This window comes from Echiichthys vipera (assembly GCF_963691815.1).
Source record: "Echiichthys vipera genome assembly, chromosome: 20".
NCBI classification, from domain to species: domain Eukaryota; kingdom Metazoa; phylum Chordata; class Actinopteri; order Perciformes; family Trachinidae; genus Echiichthys; species Echiichthys vipera.
The window spans coordinates 17,252,298-17,267,011 of record NC_139845.1 but is presented as its reverse complement, the minus strand read 5'-3'; the positions used below and the strand labels follow the sequence as shown (position 1 = coordinate 17,267,011).

At 42.4% G+C, this 14,714-nt stretch overlaps 1 protein-coding gene across 1 annotated transcript; it reads right to left on the bottom strand.

Annotated features, from left to right (window-relative positions):
* Nucleotides 1-1,126: 1,126 nt before the first annotated feature.
* Nucleotides 1,127-11,699, bottom strand: aebp2 (AE binding protein 2; the record flags this gene model as incomplete). The annotated part of the gene is made up of 8 exons (XM_083934808.1): nt 1,127-1,221; nt 1,554-1,667; nt 2,797-2,864; nt 2,956-3,080; nt 3,428-3,614; nt 3,714-3,821; nt 4,698-4,923; nt 11,164-11,699. The coding sequence occupies 8 exons, from the start codon at nt 11,697-11,699 to the stop codon at nt 1,209-1,211; spliced, it is 1,377 nt and encodes a 458-aa protein (XP_083790934.1). The 3' UTR covers nt 1,127-1,208.
* Between the last annotated feature and the right edge of the window lie 3,015 nt (nt 11,700-14,714).

Below are 14,714 nucleotides of genomic sequence, written 5' to 3'. Positions count from 1 at the left end.
AAAGGAAACATTAATTACAAAATAAATACACTATCAAAATACTACAACTTCTCGCAAGAAAATGCTTAAACTTTTAAGATATATGAAATGTAATTTAAAATAAGTTTAGCATTTCCTGTAATATTTTTGTTTCAATATCAGCCTGCTATGTAGTCACGTTCATGAGTCACGAGCTAAACTGTGATGGCAAGAGAGTAAGCAGAGGTTAAATCATTAGTTTAAAAACACTGCAATCGTGGCTCCAAATGGGAACTATTAGGAAGAGAAGTGCTGTATTTGAACATTGGTCTTAGTAGTGGGACACGAGAGCCTGATATTTTCTGAGGTGGTACGTCATGTACAAAGTTTGAGAACCACTGATGTAGACAACTTTGGGATATTTAAAAAAGGGGTGGACAATTTTAATTTTACAATAAACTTATGAGGCAATCAAGTTTAGTTTCTTTGACCTCAGGGGAAACCAACTCATTATACTCTATCTCAACAGACAGCACAGCTCCCTCTGTTGCCTGACAGCAGTCAAGTACCATCACATGTGTGCCATTCAGTAGTTTTTATATACTTTTTTTATATACTGTATATATTTTCTGAGTAACTTCCTAATTCAGTCCCACCCACGTTTCTTTGCTTTAAATTGCAATATATTTTTTATATATTCCTAATATAGTTCTTATGGGGCCATGTTACTATTTTGAGATGTGTTCTTACAATGTCGATGTTGATTAGCGTCCCCTGTAAACAAGCAGCTGGCAGGTAAAGACTTCAGACTGAGTGGAGGTTGGAAAAGTTTAATGACATCAAACCAGAGAAATGCCAGTTTTATGCACATGACCAATATTATCAGCTTTTAAAACATCTATTTAAAAATGTTTGGCAGAAAAAAAGACATCTATCTACAGTACAGTAAAAAATTCAAAGTATAAAAATATATTACAAATCTCAAGTATTTACAAAGACGTGAGTCTGTCTACAGTTACACTTCTGTCAGTTAGTTCTTAGTCTAGTTGTGTTACCTAAAACGAGCAACATCTCCTCTACATGTCCTCTGAAAACTCAGCACCTAATGCAACAACACTGGTGGCCTCAGACAGCCATGACATAAAAGTCACTAAACTCCCAGCATCCTCCGGGAGAAGAGGGCCGTAGAGATGGAGACGAAAAGGAGATTGGATTAGCAGGAAGTGACAGTGGAGTTCCTCTGGAGGCGGTTAAAAGAACATCCTGTGGGGAAAAAAAGGTTGAGATATTTTCTTTTGCTGTATCTACCAACATCCAAAAGAGAAAGAGTCAGAGAGAGGGAGAGAGATAGAGAGAGAGAGACAGACAGACAGACGTACAGACAGACAGACACAGAGAGAGCGAGGGAGACAGAGAGAGCGAAACAGACAGACAGCGAGGAAGGCAGAGCGAGAGAGACAGAGAGAGCGAGGGAGGCCGAGAGAGCGAGAGAGACAGAGAGAGTGAGAGAGACAGAGAGAGCGAGTGACAGACATACACAGACACACGCTGACAGACACACGCAGACCGACAGACACACACAAACAGACACACACCTGTAGATGCTGGGGTCCAGGAGCACAGCTGTGTCAGTGGGTAGCTTGGACAGATGAACCACCTTGGTCTTCTGCTGCAGTCTGTCGCCTTCATTCACCCACACATCTGGCAGTCTGACACAGCGAAGAATACATTGAAACTCATATCTACACTGTCTCCTGACACATTAAAGCTGCAATTTAACCAATTCTTGCTCTTGCCTGGGCAGAATAGTAATAAACTTGTGACAACACGGGAGTTACGGGTTAAACCGCAAACCCACCACGGCTCTGTCTGGCCTCTCCAGATCTCCGTTCAAGTTTTTGCTGCATGGCCCATGTTGGCAGCCACTGGGTTCATGAATTATATAATATAAATGATCTGATTCCTCACTTTTGCTGTTCATTTCGTAATGAGTGAAATCTCTAGCTACTCTCTGCTGCCAAACAAGTGGGCGCTGATACACAAAAATGAACTAAATGGGTTTTATTTCTATAAAGAAAATGAAAAATGGGGCCAGTGTGCAATTAATGTAATTGGAGGTCTGCCAAAACAGAGTAACTCTGTCCATACGTAAGATCTGAAAATGGAGTTGATGGAGTTGGAGTTAATCTAGTCATTAACCCTTTAAAAGCAGCAGCTTAATGAAACCAGAGGAGAGTCTAGTCTGCTTTCTGGAGGTCATTGGGAGACAGATTCATACAAGGGCATTATTAGTATTAAATTATTAAACTGCAAATAGAGTGCATGTTCTGAAAAAAGACAAAGTGATTGGGAAGGGACAGCAATGTTATGGGAGAATTACTGTTTTATCTCTTTGTCAGACAATTCTTAATGAACTGCACACAGCAGAAAAAATGGGGTTGGTTTGTTTTTTCCAAATAATCTGACTGTCTGAACAGCTGACGAATGTGTACAAAAAGCACAGATGGTCAATTACCATTTCTTTTTGGTGGAGCGCAGAAGATTTAAATAATCAGTAAAAAGCTTACACAGTAGCAGTCGTGCAGAACTTGACATCTGCAGATGCAACACATGTAATGCTGCTGTTGAACAATGGCTACAGGTGTTGAAGTGATGGAGAATAAGGACTTTATATATTCCAAAAACAGCAAAAGTTGTATTTTAATGTTAATTTGTATCAAAAATCACCTCAGCAGCACTCATAATTGAATCGAATCCACAGTGAACTGGTACTTTATATTACTGCCAAAAGAGGGTGTGGAGCAGAGCAGGAGGAGAAGAGAGAAGATCAGGACTTACATGTCTTCAGGTGTCCAGTGCAACAACACCTTCACTTTCCCAGAGTCCTCTTTCCTCCTGGCTATTACCTGAACAGAAACAAACACACAAGCATTAAAACTGCACAGAATGACATACAAATTCCCGCACTGGCTAGTGAGTGTGCGTGTGCGTGCCCACCGTGCTGTGGAAGACCACACTGTGTCCGTTGCCTAGGCTCTCGATGTGTGTTGCCAGGTTGAGGCAGATGGCTCGATGGCGGATGGCGTCCATGGTCTGAGCGTCAAAGAAGTCATGAGGTCGGGCTGGAAATCAGAGACATTTTTTTAAATAGTACTTACAAAAAAATAAATTAAGTGCGTTTGTGTGCATTTGAGGGACTTGAGGACCATTTTGTCTTTCACTTCAGTGAGCATGTTGAGGGAAACCGCTATTTATAAAAATAATTTCAAGACAAAGACAATAACTCTGCCACGGGACCTTTGTTGCAGGCCACACAATGCCTAATTATTAAAAAAAAAAAAATAGTTTCAGTGTTCAGTTCCTTCATGCCTATTAGAGGTTGTCCATTTTTGAAAGCTGAACATGAAAAACCACAACAGCATATGTTTTAATCTTGAACAATGTGAATGTGTGTGTGTGTTGAACTTACGGAGGGAGCGTCTGTGTTTGTTCTTGAGTTTCCTCCTCTTGTTGAGGCCGGCCTTGGACGGAGACTCCTCCTTCAGTTTGCCCTGACTGGACAATTTGGATGAACCCTGTGAGCTGAAGTGAGTGGGGACGTGACGGGCCAGCCCCCCCTGAGAGGCGAACGTGGCGTTGCAGCCTCCCACCACGCACTGCAGGAAGACATGTGATTGACAGTGTTACAGATGAGACTCCCCCTCAGACTGTGTGGTGTATAAATGTAGTGTTTGATGTCAGGTGTGTGTTGGCACCTTGAATGGCTTGTCTCCGCTGTGGGTCAGCATGTGTCTCTGCAGCCAGCTCTGACTGGTGGACGGAGTGTTGTACACCTTGCAACCCTTCCACAGACACACAAATACCTGTGTGGCACACACAAACATATAAGCACAGTCTGATAACCGAGTCAGTACACGGAGAGAGTAGTAGGGGGTTAGGTTAAAGTTGGTCCTGGGGCGGTTGTGGCTCAGGGGGTAGAGCGGGTGTTCCCCCTACCTAAGATCAGCTGTTCGATCTCCGACTCCTCCTCCACATGTCGAAGTGTCCTTGGGCATGACACTGAACCCCCAAATTGCTCCCTGTGCTGTGCATAGGTGTGAATGGAAGTAAGAAAAAGACCTGGCAGGGAAAGCCCTCTTTACTAAACCAATCAGCACGGCCAGTATGACAGAAAGGTGTGAGTGTGTTTTTTCAAACATTAAGTTACCAGTAAACTCTGGTCAAATAGCTAATGGGAATTTGCAGTCTCCTTTAATTCTCTGCAAGTCTCCCTTGCAATCGGATGAACTGAATCGGACTCACACAGTATCGGACTCACACAGTAACTACAAATAACACAAAATAGTGTTGTTTCCTTAGCTGTACAAAGTGTTTTTCAAACATAGTCGTCATTTTAAAAACTGCTGTGAGATGAGGTCCTGAGATGAACTCCTATATTTCAAACAACATTTACGTTCAAATGGGGTTTATGTCTACATTAAGCTGTTTAAATGTAAAAGTTGGGCCTCCATCTATACTAAGCTGGCATCCCCCCCCCACCCCAAAACAAAGTCTCCAGAGTGGATAAATCCTAAAATATATGCTTGGTGTTTAAGCTCCTAAGTTAAGGGGGGATTTTCATAAAGACGCGGGATCGTTTAGGTGTTTCAGTGTGTACTCGAGTCGTTTTTACATATAAACACACACACAAACATACATACTGTACATACAGTAACGTGACATGACATTGAGACACTGACCCCTCCTCTCTGTCCGTCCACATGTGTGGCTCTGATGTGTTCGGCCAGGTCGGGGCTACTGGGAAACAGCAGCTGGCAGTGATCCCAGCAGCACGTGTAGCTCAGAGACTTGCCCCCCGCTGCTGCCGAGCCGCTGCCTGCCCCCGCACCGTGGCCGTTGAGCATGGCTGGGGTGGAGCGACCGCTGGACGCCGTGCTCTCCAGGTCCATCAGGGTGCTGCCGATACTGGAGAATACACACACAACAGAAAGAAGACATTAGAAAGACAATACTTCACATGGTCCTGACAAAAACCAATAAAAAAGTACACATAGGAGCTGTCACTGCAGAAAAAATTTAACATCTTACTGTACAGTGTGTAACGCATGATAACCTGGTTTAGACAACATGATTGAGAATATGCAGATTAAAAGGGCGTGGAGGTTTGAGCCTGAGGCAGCAAAGAGAATGTCTCTGTAGTATTTGTATTTGACATTTTAATGCAACAACAAATTCAAGTTGAATAGTTCAATGTTATGTAGGAAATTAAGTAATCAAAAGACCCCCATGAAATAATATGCGTATTAACTGTATATTTTAACAGTGAAACTTCAAATTCAGTTCAGTTTATATGGATTGTGACCCGAATAGTGTAGCATGTTATTTATAAGAATGGCAAAGTATGCTAGCAGCCCGCTTCCAATTCATACACAAACCGTGTGAGGCGCGCAAAATAAAGTCACGAAAAACAGCAGCATGGTGACGGTTATGATCAGCACCATGGACAGCAGTACACATCAAACAGGGTGCAGCTCAGAAGATCCGGAAAATGACTTAGAGAGTACTCCATTTCCTATTTGTCGCTGTCTATTGACAAGGCACTGAATTAATGTTGCCTTGTGTGTGGCACCGCCAATGTGGACAACATCCTTCAACAGATCAATGAACAATAAAACAACAGCAGATCTCCCTCCGCTATGACTGCTATGACAGTGAAGTGAATATCTTTGGGTTCTGGACAAAACCTGAGGACGTCATCATTGGCTTTGGGAAACACTATCGTAATTTTTCTGAATTTTCTGTCATTTTATGGACGAAACAACTAATCAATCGATAAAATAATCGACAGATTCATTGACAGTGAAAATAATTGTTAGTGACAAACCTGCTGGAGACAGGAACTGTGGCGGTGTAAAGTTTCTAGTGCAAATTGTTGAGGGCGAAGATAACATGACGTTAAAACAAAAAGTCAGTTATCTACTCCTTTGAAGTAACATGTAGCAGAGGATGTTAGGAAGGAAACAAAGTAACCATGGTAACACCCCAGCAGCCATCTCCTGTTGCTGGAGCCATATGAACAGCTTTTGATTTTGAGTCTAATGAGCTATAGAGACAAGATTTGTTAAAAACTTTTACTTTGATTTTGTTGTGCAGAGGAGACAGGAGAGATAACCACTTAATAATTGGTGTGTTAACTCTGTGTAATATACAGTATGTGATGCTCCTCCTGGAGTAGGGGGTCCCTGTTAATCAGGTGAACGAAATGTTTGTTGGTTAGAGCATTTATAGTCCTGTGTTTGAACTCATTTAGTTTCTGGAAAAGTCAACCTGAGTTTTGTCTTGATAAGTAATGTTACAGTTCTTTTGAGAAGACTCTCTCCGTCCAACTTTCTCCAATTAATTGTGGATTAGCCACTTCACCTATTCAGAGATATGGCAAAATAGAGTTGGATGTAACTTCACGAAATAGATAAAAGAATGTAAAACACAGTTACTGTGGGGAATATGACTCATATATATGACCCGTTTGATTACGTACGACACACCTGGACTGCTCTGGAATTCTACACATAAACAAACATAAAATGAATCAATTTAATGTGGTGGAAGTAAAATTACATTTCACAGAGGAACAATGAAGGAACTGTCTGAGCTATTACCTCCAAATGAGAGATTAAAGAACAGTATGTTTGTGTGTGATGTGAGCAGACTTCACAGCTTGCTTAGTGCTGCAGCGTTTGTGTGTGTGTGTGTGTGTGTGTGTGTGTGTGTGTTGAGCCCGCTGACCAAGTGCTCTGATCCATGCTGTGCTTACACATCCTGCAACACGACCAACACCTCCGAGACACACACACACCAGCTGCTACCCTGCTCTGTGTGGGAACAAAAGTTCCAGTGAAGTCTTACAGCTGCCACAACAGCAGGATTACCAAACGTTGAGGGGGCAGCCAAGTGGGCATTAAGGCAGGCAACGGATTCTTTTTTCTATCTTTATGGCGACTGCTACTCCTCTATGAGCCACTTTAAGTTAGAACACTGGTCAAAGCCGCAAATATACAGCTGGTGGCTTCAGAAAGGATTCAGACCCCTACATGTTTCGCACACTATGATGTAGATGTCATTTTAAAAATCGATACAGTTCAATCAACACTCAATAGCTCATAATGACAAAGTAAAAACATGCTTTTAGACATCTTTGCAGATGTTTTTAAAAAACAAAAATGGAAAACTCTTATTTACAAGTATTCAGACCTCTTGGACAGAAATTACAGCTGGCGCCTTCACCAGTAAGTCTCTACAAGCTTTGCACACCTCGACTTAGGACTTTTCCCCAGTCTTCCTGACAGATCCTATCAAGCGGCGTCAGATTTAATGGGAAGAGCCTGAACTGCCACCTTCAGGTCCCTCCACAAATGGGGTTCAAGTCTGGGCTTGCTGAAAATCCGTTGAAATCCGACATATCGAAACCTCTCCTGTCATAGTGTCCAGTGAAAATAAGTGCAAGTGCATGCAGCCGCCTGTCTCCGCCTCGATTGGTCACGCGTCACAAGTAATGGCCTATCAACACCACTGAAGGCTGCTGCGCCTCTGATTGGCAGAGCAAAGCTGCGCGTTGGACAAGGCAGCAGATATTACTGAAGTTGCCAAAACACCCGGTGTTTCCACTGGTAACGCTCTGTCATCACAGCAACAAAGAAAAACATCACAAAAGCAAAATAGCCGTTACTGGATGTAACTTCAGTTCTATCACTGAGAACTACAAGGAGGGGCAGGGAATGACTCAACAGCTGATAACACACCTGTCTGAATAAGGCGTCACCCTTTGGTTATTTCCAAAAACAGGAGCGGACGAACCTGATTGGAAAATTTCCCTCCAGGCATTCAGCATCTTATCATTTCTTCACAGAAATTGTGAAACTGCTACTGATGCTTTATGATACAATACAGAGCCAATGTTTTTTCAATGTTTACTGATGGACAAAAAAGAGCATTGCAAAAATATTTCATCAACCGGCAGCTGGGGGAAAAAAACACTAGACAATAGTGAGTTTAATATCCGGTAATCAAAGTGAGAATGGGCCTATGAGCAGTGGAGGTTCCAGTGAAACATTTGGCCGTTACTCACACTGTACCTCATCAGCAGCCGTGTGGGTTTGCACAGTACAGGTTTCATAACGGTGTTAGTTTAGTCATTTCCCACTGTGTTGGCATGACTGATGTTTGTGTACTGACTGAGCGTGGTTAGATGGTTTCTGGCAAAGGGTTCAGGATTTAACCTACGGTATCACAACTATTCCGAGTGATTCACACAGTTTCAATTTGTCACCGTAGCCTCGAGGGAAAGTTCACTTTCTACTAAATAGAGAAAAGTTTAAAGAGCAGATTGAAAGGGAGAAAAAAAACATCCAGAGCATGCGAGTCCTGTCATGTGCGATACCTCTGACTTCCTGTACGTACTAATTATTTCTTGTATGTAAACTGCAATAATTTTGCACTCTCAACATTAGTATAACATTTACATCAGGCTGTTAGTATATTGTATTGAATTGGGACCCGTATATATTATATATTATGGGTCTGCTAGAAATGATGTCTATAGCTGTACACAGACAGTGGCTACAACAAGAGGCAAAAGCAAAATAGTTGTAATTCCCAATAAACATCATCGTTTAGAATGGGATGAGCACTCACTTTCCACTCAAACAATCTGCATTCTGCATTGACAGTGACAGATGGTGCTGATTTATTTGGAAATGTGATATTTGTTGTGAAGGACTGCTGTTAATTGTTCACCATGGAGTGGCCGTGGGTAACTGCGACATCACTATTTTGGTGTATTTTTCTCTTGTTCAGTTCTTGAGGAGGAGAGATGGAAAACGTATGCATCTGACTGCTTTTTTCCACTGTGTATGAGATCCTTACGCCCTAGTAAGGTACTCTCCCACTTTCTTTGAGTCTGACAACAACCTGTCTATAATTACGTGTCTTAAGCTGATATCTACTGTACATATTTACAGCATAATCCCACACAAGGATGCCCAGAAGCAGAAAGGCTCACCTCTGGAATTAGTTAGTAACAGTGAATTTACATTAGTGGATCAAAAACGTGTGAGGTACAAATCAAACATATGTTTACCATAACCTTCTTGCAACTGATGAAGCTGACCACCCTTACGGAACTACAAGTGATTTGGGGGTAGTAAGTATTGTAGCTGTGCAATTACACGTCTCATCTCATCTTCAACAGCTTATCCGGGGTCGGGTCAATTACACGTGCCAGTTCATATTTTTGGAATATTGATTTTGACCAAGAGTTGTATTACATTATCTTTTAGCCCTAAATTCAAGTGCTCAGTAAACTTCAGTGTACACTCCATAACTGTGTTTATAGAGAGCTAGTTTTGAAGGATGATATAAACTCATTCAGTTTTGGTTGCATATATAATGGTGCTGTATTTACACATATGTTTTGTAAAACTAATGAGTAACAATTACATAGGATTGTTTTGTTAATTTGGTATTTTATAATTATTTCAATAAATTCATAACACTTATTATTGAACTGCTTAACTTTTTACTGCCAGTTGGATATGATTCCTATTTCTCTTATATTACACTGACATGGTGCCTGGAAAATAACTTTTGATACGGTTTTGTATGATTAGGTTATTGATTGAATTGATCATTGACTGAAAGTAGGCTGGTCAGAATACCGTTTCATTCGGTATACTGGTGTAAATGTTCTGCCACATACCGCCATACGAGTTAACAGCCACAAAGCACGATACAGTCTGGGCTAGCTTGGAGCATTCATTTAATGACTGAAACGCGTGATGGAGGATGCAGAAAGAGAGGCCGGAGACGCACCAGAAGAACTCGTGCCCAAGAGAAGAGGTGTCTGCTGTCTGAAGGTTTTTGGTCTTTATAAAAATGGGATGTCACCGCTGTTGCTACAAGTGGTGCCAACACTAGTGACTTACTCCATCAACTCAGCAGTAAACACGTTGGAATAACGTTACTGAGAGTACGATTACGGTGGTTGGATACAAAGCCGTCGACCAACCTCCAGCAAAATAGTGAAGTCAAAGAATAAGACATAGCTTAAAAGGCATTTGCTCGAGGCACTAGCGTCAAGAAAATCAAGCGAGGGTATGCAAGGACATGTCTCAATCTATGGGATGCATAGATTACACCCAAAACACTGAAGCGAGCTGGAAGCGGAGCTATGAAAAGTCACCCTCCTGACCTTTGGTCCAGCTCAGTTTATAATATTTAGTTTCGAAAAAGGAAGCGATGTTGGCATACGTGTATATTTTTAAATCCTTTTACATTTCACTACGCTGCAGTTTACACGTTAAAAATGGTGTAAATCCTGCAACTTTCCGTGCATTCAGATACCTTCATGTATTGCATAATTTTGTGGGGCAAAGCAAACCTTATAGTAGTCAAAGTATCAGCATGCATGATGGCATCTAAGTGTTTTTGTATTCAAAGTAGTCCTTGGAGTAGATGTCGCTATAATAGGTTTTAAATACCGGGATAAACCGTGAAACCGTCAGAATCGTAAAAAAAATACCGTGATACAAATGTTTGGTTATACAGCCCAGCACTTGTTGAAAGCTCGGTCGCTGAAACTGGAACAACCCCGGGGAGGTGCGTCTCCCAAATGTCCCATAGCCCGACGAATTTTCTGAGAATGGAGTGAATGAAGACTGAGAATGAACGGATGAAGAGACTCGGTCTGCTATCCCGCAGAGTCAGAGACAGCTGCCATGCTGTTGTAAAAATATGACCCCTTTTAAAATAAGAGTACCATTACCGCTGATAACCAAATCGACCCCCAACCGAGTGCGTCCCTGTTGGGGCTCGATAACGTTCCCAGAGCCGACAGTCTCGCGGTTCGTGGAACGTTGCCAAACTTTTTTTTCTTCCACCAAAAACGGATGTTCTAGAATCTAGATCCTTTAAAAAAAAAAAAACTTCCCCGATTAACCGTAGGGAGCCGTTACTAAGCCCTTCAGTTAACGTTCGGACCGTTCATCGAAACCATTTACCCTTTAAACGAAGTGTTCTCGGCTAACAGTTACATGAAGTGAAGCGAGCATCGTGTTGACCTCACACCACCTCTGGCTTGTTCTAGAAAGCAGCGTTAAGGCCTCTCTTCATACTGCTTATCGTTACCGTTACTACGTTACTTCAACAGACCTGTCTTCTGAATCCATCCGGCTGAGGGGCTCTCCGTTCGCCGGGGTCAGCTCCACGCTGGCCGGCCTCTTGGTGCCGTGGTGCTCGGCTTTCTCCGCGGTCTTTGTGCGGTCTTTGTGCGGTGAGGAGGACACGTTCTCCCCCTCTCTTTGTTCTTGTTTCAGCACCCGGGAGCCCTCTTGTGCGGAATCAGTGCTACTCGCCAAACTCCCCTGTGCGGGACTTTTCCCCGGTTCAGAGAGTTTATCGTCGGGTTCCCCTTCACCATTGTCGGTGTTTTCGCTCGGTAACGCCGTTTCTTTGTCGGCGTCGGGAACAGGAGACATGCTGTCCCCGTCCTCCGCTTCCACCGCCGCCGCACCGCGACCACTGTTCACGTCCATTCCTGCTCTGTTCTCGTTGTTGTCGCCCGGTTCCTGTTTGGGGTCCGGCACGGCCTGTCCCTCCTTGCCGGTTTCTGCCGTTTCCCCGGTTCCGTTTTGATCCGACGTCGGCTGAGAATCTTGTTCGGCCCCTTCGCTCGTTATCTGAGCCATTTTCGAACAGCACGACAAGCTATTTTTGTGATGTTCCACTGAAAAAGTTGCCCTCGGGCTGCCCTTCTTCCTCCACTCACACTCTCCGCTTCAAGCGTAAAACACAGCAGGGGGTTTGCGTGACGTAGAGGCTCCGCATGGCCGAAGCTCGTCTATTTAGAAAGATGTCTCCCGTAGCACTAAACATGCACATCGCTAACTTTGTTAATAACGTTGAATATAGTACACCCCTTCAACATTTTTCATTCCACTTTTTGATATAGTTTACAATCTTAAATTATTACTGTTTGATTCTGACCAGTGGAAAAAGCTCGTAGCAGTGTAAGCTGTTTAACTATATCTAAATATTTACAAATGAATGTCTATACATTGTTTTCCTGTCATGTTCAGTACTCTTGATCTTGATGGGATGTCTCATTTAATACATGGAAAACACGAAGCAAACAATTATTTTAAATTTAAAAAAAGGGGGTAAAATCATTGGTAAAATAAACCACTGCGAAAGAGGAGCTTATTCAACTTTTTTTAACGAGTGAGTCATCTTCGTAGACATACACGATCTTCGGCATTGTGGCCTCTCAGCTCCACGTGTTCCGACAAACAGAAAAATGATCCAACTCAAAAAGTGCTGAAAAGGCACGTTCTTATCTCAGCAAGGTGCATATTCCTGAAGGCACCACCGCTCTTTTTAGCCTGGTCTGGCCTCCTCGACTGTACCAGCCTTTACTGTCTTACACTACGGCTCACTGCACTCAGCCTGTGGCTCTGTGGTGGATACTCTGAACCCGAGCTTAGTGGTCGACTTGTTGCATTGAAATTAAGGCCTGCTTCTGTGCTGCCTGTGCTAAGATGGAGACAAAGTACTCTCTTAAAATATCAAATTCCAAGTAAATTCGACTACAGATAAGCCCACATTTCATGGGTCACTGGATATTAACAGACTAGGAAAATAGGACTCTAAATCACAAGTTTAATCACAATATGATATATTGATTGGATAACAATATCTTTACTTATATCACAAAGTTTGCGATGGTACAATTTGATTTCCATTCAATTGAGGGGCCCTTTGATCGATATGAGACTATCAACTGCCCATTTAACACAATAAGTTACACATAGAGATGTTTGAAAGCTATTCTTTGCAGTAAAAAGGAGAAATATAAAGTGGGAATTTCACAATAAACGTGCATCTTAAACGACCAAGGCTAGTGTATGCAGGCTATTGATATTTTCACTTTTCACTATTGGATCATTGACTATTGCATTGGCACATGATCCAGTTTGTTGTGTCATTACACCCCACAGTGAGTAGATCTTTTCAATTTCTATTACTTTCTTTCAACAAAACTATCTAAAGATCCACTTACTACTTCTTTCTGGAACTTTCATCCATATCACTTGGTCTTGATGAATTTGCTGATATTCTCTTATAATTTCATCCAGAGCACTTTTTGTACGTGTTTGCTCAAAAATGAAGCATGGAAGTTCACTTCATTGACTTTGGAAATAGTTAATGAAACAGGGCTCTAGCTTTTTTCAAATGGGTGAAATGATTTGAATCATTGTAGCCATCAACAGGGCATCTAGTAAGGATGCCCCTTGGCGCCTCCTTGGCCTAGGTGTTCGAGGCACGTCCAGCTGGGAGGAGGCCTCGGGGAAGACCCAGGAGCAGGTGGAGAGAATATATCTCCACACTGGCCTGGGAACGCCTAGGGATCCCCCAGTTAGAGCTGGTTAATGTGGCCCGGGAAAGGGAAGTTTGGGGTCCCCTACTAAAGCTGCTGCCCCCACGACCAACCCCGGATAAGTGGTTGAAGATGAGCGGGTGAGAGAGAACAGGAAACAGGAAATTAACAATTTTGGTAATCAAGTCATTGTTCCAGCCATGCTCAGTCACTTTCAACCGTTTCACACATTCTTCAGTTTAATCATCATCACCTGAATTTTAAAACATTTTATCTGATTTTTGATCAGTGTAATGTAGCGTACCGGATGAGTGGCAGGTGCACTCTGTAGGTGCTTTGACCCATTTTTCACGACACAGTACTGAATCCTGATTAACATACAAATATAGGACTCGAAGCAAAAAGCAAGCGAAAAAACGCACCATGACAGAAAAACACCCCACCAGCACCATCCGCATCACATCCTGTGGTATCAATGTCACATCACGTTCACCAATTGTAGTTGGCTAAAGGAGCAGTACATTGCTTAGCTTCTATATCTGCTTCTCCAAACTGGGGGTGTGCTAACCGTCACATAGGTAACACACTGACTATGGATAAGTACCTAATACACCCTCTTGTAAGCCAAACATCCCTTTAAAAACAAATGGGAAGATGACTAGATGCAGTTTACCAGGAAATTCAATATAAAATACTGATTTAATTGGTGGAAAGTTAGGTTGTCTAGAGCTAAACCAAATCTGGATCCTACATGTGTGAGATGCGAGCTGCTGCTGCTGCTGCACGTCTCTTGCATATGTTTTGATCCAAGATTCTTTCATTTCTGGCAGTCAGTTTTAGATGCTGCAACATACTGACCTTTTGCACTCTGTTAGCAAGGCAATTACTACTGTTCAGATAAGATATTCTCTCCTGTTCTGAGGTTTAATGTATTCATTCCCTCGAAAGGATAAGATAAGGGCAAGGTGCTCTCCGATTTGGAAGAAAAAAATAGAAGCAGAGAATGTAATGTTGTGTTGTCTGTTTGCTTTTCCTCTACAGCAAGTGTAAAATATGACTAACTAGTTTTTAGTTGTTTACTTGATGGGATACAGTGAACTTGATCAAAAAGAAGATGCTTTACTATAAGTGGCATGCAATTACCGGTACCTTGTCTCGGTATATTCTTTCAAGACAGTGGTTCTCAAACTTTGTACATGACTTACCACCTCAGAAAATATCAGGCTCCCTCAAGTCCCACCACTAAGACCAATGTTCAAATACAACACCGAAGGCCAACACTCTTCGGCTACGGACAGGAAGGGTTATTCCTAATCAGAAGATTATT